The 11932-nt window shown below is 38.7% G+C and overlaps 1 protein-coding gene across 2 annotated transcripts in view; it reads left to right on the forward strand.

The window, feature by feature from the left end:
- The first annotated feature begins 2028 nt into the window (after nt 1–2028).
- LOC108681067 overlaps nt 2029–11932 on the forward strand; it is a 14307-nt gene continuing 4403 nt past the window's right edge. Inside the window, exons 1-2 of one of the 2 annotated variants that reach the window (XM_018170041.2) lie at nt 2029–2110; nt 8355–8533. In XM_018170041.2, coding sequence (XP_018025530.1) covers nt 2086–2110; nt 8355–8533 — 204 coding nt within the window. In that variant the 5' untranslated portion in view covers nt 2029–2085. Of the gene's footprint in view, nt 2111–4819; nt 5825–8354; nt 8534–11932 lie in introns of those variants that run through there. The other variant, XM_018170040.2, reaches the window with a different exon arrangement.

Genomic DNA, 11932 nt, shown 5'->3' on the forward strand with positions numbered 1-11932 from the left:
GCTACCAATTTTTTAGCTTGCAAAAAGTTTGTCACATAAAAATCTATCAAATTGATTTTGTGCGAATTTCACAATGCAGGAAGATTGTAGTTCTTTAGGAACTAATTTACCTTCAATAATTTGGGTTTCCTCCACGTGAGTCTGATTCATCCTGACTCATGCATTGATTTACAGTATATAAGACGTTCATTCATGTATCGTTTATACCATACATGTTATCATGGAAAGCCGTCACTGTATATATCTTTCTTCAGAATCTTGGTCTGAATAATACATTTTTAATATCATCTAATTCAAGAATTCAATATGCCATCAAATTAATATATAAATTATTTGATTGATGAAAAGGCGGCGACTGAGTTGAACTTCGAGATTTTTTCCCAATGTAATTCCGTATATAAAAAAATGCACAAAACGAGGAAAATTTGTAAATGCCACCTGGAGTTTAGTTTAATTATAAAAATACTTGAACATCGGGTTTGCAATTTACAATCTTCAAAGATTGCGCAGTCAACTTTCTATTGAATTATAAGTCAAAAATTCAGCGAAAAGATGTTCAAGTGGAATTTGAAGTTTTCGAATTATCCAGCCCATAATTCAAATACACTTCTTCATACATGCTCGACTTTCAAATGATGGCTTGAGTTATCTTAATGTTTTAGGTTTAGCAGAAATACGGGAATAACATTCACCAGTATGTTGTTTACATTATTCTTCATGTTGGTTCAAACGTGTGTACTCCGTACACGTTGTAAAACAGCTCTGTCGAATTCTAATTGAGTTGAACGATTAAGTATTTATTCACATTATTCACAAGTATTTATTTATGAATGCAATAGATATAAGTTATAATTCGTGAATATAGCTGTAAAATACTGCATAGAAAATAGTAGTGTAAAAGCGCAACATATAAAAGCAATATGACTGCATGAAACACTCTCGGAGAACTCAGGAATGCGGCCTGATGACACATGTGTTGCCTAGATACCTACCTTACAACGTACCTTGCCTACCTACCTAACCCACTCCCTCACAGCTAAATATAACATACTAAAGTCCGTAGCATATAACATACAAGAGAAATGTTGTCCATGTATGCTTCAAAATATTTCACCTTTGCCAGGATCTCGATTAGGGTTCGCCACGGTTTTTTTAGAATTATACAAGGTTATTGAAAGATAATTACAAAATTTGTATTCTTCTAGATTGATGTTAAATAACTATAAGCGGTGTGGGCTGACTGGGCCAAATCATTTAACGATGTTTATGAATGCGAGTTTTTTTATATAACATAGAGCGGTGGTGGGGCTATTATATCTGCAGTGTATTTTAAGTAGGTAGAGTTCTATAAAATAATATAGTGTCATATAGAATAATATAGTATTATGTATAATAATATAGTGTTGTATAGTGTTAAGTTAGGAATTCTAAGTTTAGCATGGATGCATTGTATTTAGGTTGTAGCTACATACTACCTACATACAGTAAGAGTATAGGCTTAGACACATCGTTGGTAGGTTTCGATAGGTTATCGGCATGTTGTAGGTCGGGTTCAGGTTGTTCAGATGTCAGTTAAATGGATTTAGAGTTAATATTTAACTGGATCCGGTTAAATGTTGACTAAAAGGCAGGATACGGAAAGATTTTAAAGCCAGAAGTATATATTCACGCTAACCTTTTAACTGCATGATAAACTCTAATAATGAGCTATGTATATTTTTAAATTTGCTTTATCAAATGCTTCAGTTAAAGTCACAAATAAGTAAAAATTCCAAACAATTTGCTTTAAATAAGCATATGCCTTTAAACTGCCTTAATTTAGAAACATATGTACGTGTCATAAAATTATCACAAAGTTCAAGTCGGAAGACCGGAATTGCGAATAGTCTATATTATTTTTTAAAATATCGATTAATTTACTAATAATTATTATCGGCTATTATTATGATTAACTATTTTTATTATATATTAATATACTAATTAAGCACCCAGCAATATTTTGATAATCTTGCTTTTTCATGCCCCCAGGCGTAGGTTCTATTGATATAGTCGAGCTCCCCAGACACGCGAAGCAAGCGCGGCAACATGTCCGATGATGAGACCTCTGCCGGTGAGTGATATACGATGATGAGTGATATATAATGATAGGTAGTGATACACAATTATTGCGAGTGATGTGCGATGATAGCTAGTGAGTGATATATAATTATAGCGTGTGATATGCGGTGATAGCGAGTGGTATGAGATGATAGTGAGTGATGTACGATGATATTTAGTGATATACAATTATAGCGAGTGATATACGATGATGGTGAGTGATATGCGATGATAGCGAGTGATATGCAATGATAGTGAGTGATATACGATGATAGTTAGTGATATACAATTATTGCGAGTGATATGCGGTGATAGCTAGTGATATACGATGATATTTAGTGATATACAATTATTTCGATTGATATGCGATGATAGTAAGTGTATACGATGATAGTGAGTTATATACAATTATCGTAAAAGATATAGGATGACAGTGAGTGAGATACAATGATAGTGAGTGATCTACTCAATATAATGGTAGTGAGTGATATATGCTGTACAATATCGGTGAGTGATATACTCAGTACAATCACCCGTAATCACCACCCTTGATCAATAGTCGCCTTTACATACTACAAATCATAACGTGTATGATATTAACTGTAGTTTATTTATTATTAAGTTTATTGGATAACTACGCCGAAGAGTTGCTAAGCTTATCAATGTAAATGATATTAGGAGAAGTTATTCCAGGTATGAATATTCCTAATGATGACATATTAATATGATATTATTTGGAATTGCTATTTCAATCTTGAACTCCATGTCCCTTGAAAAATTTTATTGGAAATGGAATTTTCACATTAACTTATATATTTAGCGTAGAAATAATCGGTAAGCAGCATCGTTACCATGATAATTATCCATAAATTTTTAGTTTTCTTTATAATGTCTTCCCTGAATATGGAAAGTTTTCCATGAAGCGCCTACAGAACGTGAAGTCTCACCTGGGCAATGTTTGCACTCGGCATTCCTCGTTGCCATGACAACTCACTGCCAGTTCGGTATACAGACTTCGTGATCAAGTTAATAAATATTTCGATTCTTTGCTGACGCCCAAGCAAGCAAAACCCAAACTCAACATGTCTGTATAATACTCATCTTCAATTTTAAAAAGTAAATTTCGTTTGAATCATGGAAACTATAGATGATTACTAAGAATTATTAAATTTAAAGTGTGTCTCTAATGCGAGATGGAGTAGAAGAATCAAGGTCTGAATGAGGTGGTCGATATGCGGCAAGGCTGGAGTTGAGGTGTGAAGAGACTTGCAGTCGTCGTTACTGGGCAGTCGGTGTGTGGCAGCGATGTCGTCCGTACCGGGCATCTCTTTTTTTATTCGTGTAACTAATATTCGTGATGACGTATAACGCACTAATTACGTACGAATTAATACGTCTGCACGATCGTTGTCAATAATAGCAGATTATTCATGTTGCGATGTTTGCACGAAAAATATTGGTATTTACTAAGATGTTCGATGTTGCATGCGTTGGGAGTGGGTGTTAGCTGCAACGGATATACAGTAAAATTGATGTTGCATGTGTTACTAAATGCCGGAATTACAGGGTGTGTTACTAGCGGAATTGTTTTTGTTATGCGGTACATTGTTGATGACTATTATCGATAACCGCGTTATACAGGTTATGTTCATATTGGGTTTGTCTGCCGCCTTACAAATTTGCTTGCATGAAAAAAATTGATAGCCCAAAAATAAACTGTCGTTTCAGTGAAAAACTAGAAAACATTTAAACCATTACAATTATGTCAATAGTTAACAACGAAACAAATTTATGACGCTGATTTGTTATAAACAACTCGTATCGACATGATACGAAACTCAAAAATTACTGGGAAACTGGAAAGACTCATGGTTATTAGATATAATAATTAATTAATTAAAAATGACAACAGAAAATCATAGATAAATCTGGGGAGAACGTGCGCCTGTCTTGCATTTGTAAACCATTCAGTCAATACCTGACCTTTTGATAAGAGTATAACATTCATGTTGTTCAATGTTTCTTGTTCATTGTTTGCTAATCGGACGAGTTAATATATTCACGGTGATGTTAACATATCAAATCGAAATATTTATTAAATAAATCAATCATAATATAATAAATATATGTATGTTCGTATACTGATCGATGTGTTGCAAATGTACCACTTTTTGATCAAATATTAAGCAAAATGTTTGATGTACTTGAAGGCACTCAAATTGGAAAACAATTCAAACTCAACGTAGAAAAATTATCTATAGGAAAACCACTGAACAAAATTGTTTAATATGATTCATTAAGTTTTTTATTTTAGTAGAAATTAACATGAAGCTTTGGTTGGAACTTTCGAACGCGAATATCTGGCGAAAATATAGCCATATATATATGTGCCAATACATTGGCACAATCGATCTATAAAATACTAACTGCGCGTAAATATTAATTATATTTTGTTAAGCCAGGATTCAACTGCTGAATTGAAAACTCTTTATCTATAAATAAAGGAAAGTTCATCTCCCCGGAAACTCATCCTTGTAAATAAACGGATTTTTTAAAACAGTTTGTGAACAGTTAATTGCTCGTGCACTATTTAGGTAAACCTCTGCTCACTTTTAATCTTTAGGATAATCTCCAGCGTTGCCTGATTTATTTCTTAGCGAAATTTATGCCATTTGATGCAAAATTAACTTGTTCCAGGGTAAATTTTATATATTAATTAAAATCGGCCCGCTGCATCGAAAAATAAAAGATAAAAAGTTAAAAGAGCGAATATGTTAAAATACTTTTGGTATGTAATTAAAAATTTTTGACTAATACTCTTCTGCTTAAAAACCTAATGCGAGTAGCAGAAATGAAAATGCAACGCATTTGGTGTCATTCGTGCTATTAATTTACTGTGATCTTACGTATAAGAATTAATATAGCTGTTCTACTGCCGAACATCGAAAAATCTACTGAGTTAATTTTTCTTCTGAATCATAGCGTATTTTTTAATAATGAAATGTTCTAAAGATTGATTTAAACAGTGAATTATATAGAAAAAAATCCGGAATTTGTGTGTAAAAATTTTTTGAACTAGTGGATCATATACCGCGACGTTGCGCAGCTCTGATGCTACCGCAACTTAAGGATCTGCACAGCAGAGATAGCGCAGTCACAGACACGTTGCAATCGTGATCAATCAATCGTGCAATCGTGGCGATTGCCAGCAACATGTGCTTCTAAAAATATTATGAAACATTTGTACCAAAACATGAAGTATTTCCGGAACAAGACGTAGTTCCGAAACATATCTTAGTTCCGAAACATTACGCATTTCGTTTTGGAAAGTACATCTCGGGATTACGAGATTAAAATCTACGTTTAACTGAACCAAGCATGGGTTGTGGATCATCACGAAGCCTGCCTGTGACCCCCGAGTACAATGGGGGTGACAGGAGAAATAGTTTACCGCTGCAGTTTAACTCATCAGAAAATGATGCAATAACTGCAAATGTTAACGCGGATGGAAGAGAAGTGGAAGGCGGAGGAGAGGGTGGATACAATAGGAGAGGAAGTGAAAACGAAGAGAATAATTCAACTCAGCAAGAGGAGGATGAGGATGAAGGAATATTCGACATGAAGAAGGATCCCGACCAATTAGGCAGCAGCAGCGGCAAAACAATCAGTGGTATCCTTACGGACAGAAGGAATATAAAGGGAGGCGACTCGCCCCGCAACAGCTCAGGTAACTGGCCTCGTAATCCGGGTAATTAGAAGAAACACCCACGCAATAAAAGGTGATATTGATGAAAAGATGGGTAATCAGCCAATATGCTGGGTAACTCGAGTAACGCGATGAGGAACTCAGTCAACGTGCTGGGTAACTCAAGTATCTGGCTGATGAACTCAGTCTATACACTGGGTAACTCAAGTAACGGGTTGAGGAACTCAACCTACGTGCAGGGTAACTTGAGTATGAGGCTGAGAAACTCAGTCAACATGCAGGGTAACTCAAGTATCAGGCTGAGGAACTCACGGGTGTCTCAGGTAGAACGTTGGGGATGTCAGTTCCCATGCTGGGTAACTCAACTAACATGGATAAAATTCAGGTAACTCAGATATACACGAAATATCTGTATAGATTCTTCTCTATCGACTCTATTATGATTATGGGATAACTCCAGTCAAGGACTTTATACGAGTCCCAGACTTTAACACCACATGATTAATTAAATCTTGCTCAGGACACTGGGACATGTATCCTTGGGTCAGGACGTGTATCCTTGATCCTTGCAAGGATAAGTGTCAAGAAATGAGGTCAAGACGAATAATATATCAGATATCAGGCATGACCTAGCCTCGTGACCTTTGAGCTGTGCCATATGATAGTGAAATGTGAATAATTGAATAATTAGTATGTGCATGAATGCTGTAGGAAATGCATAAGTACTAACTGCCCACAGCCTGAGGAAATTGTTTGATTTTTGGTTTTATTTTAAGATAAAGACCAATATTTTTAAAAATGTTTGATAAGAATAGAAAAATTATTCATGGGTTTATTATTCACAATTTTATTACATTGAAAAGTTTGGTTTTAAACATTACGTGAAAATTGTAGAATGTAAAAAATTGTAAATTCATCTAAATTTAATGGATTATATTTATACTTCGAACAATCAAGTAGAGAAAACGGTTTACAGTGATTATAGGAACGCTCAACTGTTCAACTAGGCCATAATCGTAATGTGTTCCAGAGTTCACTGTACTACCACAATCTTGTACCACAATCTAGTACCACAATCTAGTACCACAATCTAGTACCACAATCTAGTACCACAATCTGGAACTCATTTGAAAACTATTACGTAGGTAACTAGCGTACAGTTGAATTATTGAAAAAGTTACCAGCCTTTTGTTTTAGAAAAGAACATAGGCAGTCGGGTTCAACACTTTAATCCAAGTTTCAGTATCAAATTACAAGGCAAAAACACACCGGCTTCATGTCACGCACAAGACTTGATAGGTCATGCGAGACCTAAATTTAGCTGGAGCTTTATTCCTTCTTTTATGCGTTACGGATGTCCCAGTTTTATCTTCTGAACCGTATTTAAATGTAACATTCTTGCGTTACTCTTACATAAATGAATGTAACCGTTTCGTATACAACTCTAACATCGATTGCAAACAATATTTGAGTTAGGTAGATTTAATGTTCTATAAAATTTTATGATTGAGTGAAATGATTGAGCGTTTCTTCTCACTTAAGCACTTTAGGATAATATAAATATGTTTGATGGTGAAAGGCTTTGATGTCCACTAACCATTGCAATCACAGTAACAGATATGCTTTAAACTTTCATTGCTTCTAATAATAGTCTTCGCTGATCACTTTGCACATTTTAGGACAACAATATTATAAATTTTTGGCTTCATAATTCGTTGGCAATATGTATGGTATTATGTCTGTGGGAAGTAGAGTTCTCAGTTTGTTATATTTCATTCCTATTTGTACTGTCTTCTCCTTTCAAAATTTACATTACCTTTTGCGTTATGCGACTACTTCATTCACCTATCGAATGACTATTTACGAAACAATGTGTTAGTGTATGACAAATTGTAATCATGCAGCAGGGGAAGTTGATTATATATTTAAGGAAAGGTTTGAAATGGGAATTCAAGTATAGGATTCATATGCATTCATTGGGAACGACGAAAAGGCATCACTGACAAAAAGCTTTAGTTTAACAGTATAAACTTCAAAGCACGAAATCTGAAATAGCTCGAATGAACGCGGACATCATATCAAATTCATTGCGGAAAAATAACCGAAGATATAATCAACCTTCAGAAAATCCACGGATAAGGGAGCTATAAACATGTGCTATACTACTTCGCAACTAAGCTTCTCCCAACGTAAATCTTATTCTTTATAACGTCTAAGTGAGCGACTGTATCGTTAATAACCTAATTAACATAGAGAAGATAATAGAATTTTGGGTGTTAATAAAGTTAAAAAAAGGTTATTAGTACGCTTACTGTTCTATTGTAGGCGTCAGGATAATTTCGGCCACAGAACCGTTCACTGGTCTCTACGACCATGTTGAAGTTAAAGTTAGGATCAAAGTTGAAAGGTGGTTCCTTTCTACATTTTAGTCGCGTATTGAAAGGCAACTTCAGTTATCAATAAAAACTTCGCGTCAAACCTTGCGAAAGAACCAAAAATTAGTTTGTCTTATATTGAAAGCATTAGCCTAATATTGAAACATGTGTTGCAGGTAGAAGCAAGCCCCTGGCGTTCGAGGTGGCGGCGGTGGGGGAGGGAGGGGAGTCGCTGATAAAGCGACATCCTCCCAAGAAGTTCCAGAAGCTGGAGGAGCAGCAGTCCAGTGATACCAACATCACGCAGGAGCTGTTGGAGGAGAAGCAGGCTATTGCTGAGAGGCGCCGCAAGCAGGTCAAACCATATAATTATTATTATTATTATTCTACAAAGCAGTTGTCGTGGCGTCTGGTTCAAACGAACTTTGAGGGTACGTAAGACAAATGTTTAATAGCCAGCGAAAACTAAAGAGATACGAGATAGGATGACTACGGATAAAATGAAGAAGCTCTTGATTCATAGGCTGTACGAAATAGTTCCGTGTTTAGGAGTCAATGAAACACCTGCAACGAAGGAGTGCGATGTTACGGAAACTGGCAGATTCTGGCGGCGGCGACCGGGAACGCTCTGTCGCCGACGGTAGACACGCGTGTATATATGGAACGACATTCCCTTCCCCTTAAGTAATGACGTCGACAGCGGATCGCTGGCACACTGCTTTTAGGCAGTGCGTGCACTGCAGCGATGACATCGTCAGCTGTGACGCAAGTGAATTCTTGGAACACGTAGTCGAACGGGCACGGCTCAAATGTTGCCGGCGAAGCATCAGCTGTTGACGCTCGCACAGTAGAAATTCTATTTTCAAAAACCCCATGGAATTTCTCCACTCTTGCGTCACCCGAAGCCTCTGTATGACCTCTTCCCATGAGTTTATCCAGCGAACGCCACGGTGCTCAAGGATCGCTGCGTCGCGCGTCGACTCTCTGGCGCCAAAATGGCTCTCATTTAGATAGAGGGAGGGCTACATAATTGCGCCGCTCATCTCGCGAGGTGGAGACCGCAGCTGCATGCAGCAGCATGATTGCCGCGTCTGTTCGCCCGGTAGACAGCCCGCTGGAGAAGTCTACCAAGACCCTAGAGACCCGATATTCATCGTCGAAACATGGGTAGGAGACTCTTTGGGGTCCCCGAACTGAGCATGCGGGAACGAGGTCATTGAGTGCACAGGTCAGCTCGGTATTGTAGAGTTGCACGAGGTCGTTGACTGATAGTGCCAACCATGAGTCAGGCCGCTGGGTTGACTGCAGCTTTTCGCGTAAGACATCGCCGTCGGGATCGCGCCACGGACGAGAGGTAACGGTTTTGTACGCTGGCACCGGGGGCACACACGGCACCGTCCACTGAAGTAGTCGATGGTCGGATTCTGCGAGCACGATGATGTCGACTGGCAGATTTTGAAGATCAGCATTCGTGCTGACAGCGCCCAGCAGTCCGCTCATGTCGTGCGTCGGCAAGGCCACGTGACAAACCATGCCGAAGGTAGCCAAAAGGTTGTTTAGCTGACGAGCCGATGCATGGGTCGTCAAAGCGATCCAATCAAACGTTTAAATCGCAGATGATTAGGACATGATCGGGGTAAGTCACAAGTCTGGTGAAGACATCGCTCAACTAGATGATAAAATCGCGCACCACTTCAACCGAGCCAGGACGATAGATAGTTATTGCAACGCTCGTAAGCGCGAGGCGCATGTGACCTTAGCACATAGCAGCTCAAAGGTGATGGGTCGGGCGCCGCTGCCAAGAATGGTAAGCTACCTGCTGGCGACGGTAGATACTCCACCGTAATTCGTCGCCATGGTGTCGGGTTGCATGCGAGGCTGCGGGCGCTCGACTACCTGGAGTCCGTCAGCGCCAAGACTCGCGGTGAAAACCGAGTCAGCGTCAGGCCAGGTCTCCGGCAAGAAGACGACATCTAGCGAGTGTGAGCGACAAGTGTGAAGAAACTCGCCAACCTTGTTATTCGGTGAACGGATGTTGGGGCAGCCGAACGATAACCGGCGACACGGCTGTACACAGTGGCGATCTACACGAACGCTAAGCAGGTTTTGAAACTTACGGGTCGACACAAGCCAATTAGTGCTCAGCAGCAGCATTCGCAGACGTTGAGTTCATCGCAACTGATTGCCGCCGTAGTATCAGCCAAGTGCCAGTGATGACGAATACACCGTTGTCGCGCACTGCTCGACAGGTGGCAGCATTACCATGAACCAAGAATTCATCAAGCCACCTTTAGATTCAACCAAGATGGCCGATTAGGCATGTATGGCTGATGACCGAACAAACCAAAATGGTTAATCTGTATATAACAGCAGCGGTCTACCACAGTCAGATTTAACATAGTCAGCTCGTTTACAGCCAGCTCGAAGCTGAATATAGCGAACGCTAAAACGAAAGTCACAATATAATCCTAGCTCGAAAATATGCTTACATCGACATAGCTACGTGAGCAGCAAGAAAAAAGACCGATATCAAATGGGGCCTAGTAAGTATATCGGTCTGTATATGGCCCATCCCAGCCATATAAAGCTTCAAACCAAGATGACCCATCAAGCCAAATAAACCATGATGGCCGAACTAACCAAGATGGTCGATCATTTTCGCAGCAGTATCGGTTACCGCAGTAAGATTTAAATGCACAGCATTCAACGTCAGAAGATCGTCAAAGTGTAGTCCTCTATGTCAGAAGAACTTGCTCGTAAAGATTCGCGACGCAGTTCTAAACACGAGGGCCGATCAAGCCAAGATGGTGGAAAACCATCTGCAAACTATAAGATGCCGACGCAAGAAGGACGAGAAAAATGCACACTAAGAAAAGAAATGAGTTATATTGTCCAATTAGTGACGCGTTTTCTTACGAGTAAATGGCAGACGTATCTCTGATGCACTCTGTAGCTGTGTCAAACTGGGTCAATCTTAATAATTTCTCAAAGTACAGCATTATTAGTATTTTGAGGTGATTTAAAGTGATAAGCCATTGGTAAACATTCTGCACACTAATAAATGATGGTATAGGTGATATTCTTTTGTATGCAAGCCCTAAGCCAGCGCAACCTTTTAATGACACAGTCTGCCAACTAAAAGCTATATTGTTATATATTGAAATGACTTGTTATAAAAATGACATGACTTGTTATAGATGACATGACTTCTTATGTATGATATGACTTGTTATACATTATATGACTTGTTATATATGACATGACTTGTTATAAATGACATGACTTGTTATGTATGATATGACATGTTATATATGCCAAAGCCAACCCATTTTAGAGGTAATCAGACTCCAAATACTCTAGACCTAGTGTTTACTAGTGAAGAATCAATGGTAGAAGAGCTTCGCCACGAGGCTCCGTTGGGCAAAAGTCACCACCAGTCATTGTTTTTCAGTATTAAGTGCTATACAGAAAAGACGCCTCGGAAGCGTGAACGTTTCAACTTTGCGAAAGGCGACTATGTTAAACTTCGTGAATCAGTGAGTGCAGCGAACATTTCGGACTGTATCATGAACATGAATGTGGCGGAGTCTTGGTCATTCATCAAGAACACGGTTATGTCTGCAGTTGATGCGTGTATACCTAAGATAAAGCTCGGTGGAGTCAGAAAAACACAGTGGATGAACAATACGGTTAAAGCAAAGCTAAAAGCAAAGAAGGAAGCCTACAAGCGTTATTTACGAACTCGTAGCGATGT

Source organism: Hyalella azteca, unplaced genomic scaffold, assembly GCF_000764305.2.
Source record: "Hyalella azteca isolate HAZT.00-mixed unplaced genomic scaffold, Hazt_2.0.2 contig5199, whole genome shotgun sequence".
Lineage (NCBI taxonomy): Eukaryota > Metazoa > Arthropoda > Malacostraca > Amphipoda > Hyalellidae > Hyalella > Hyalella azteca.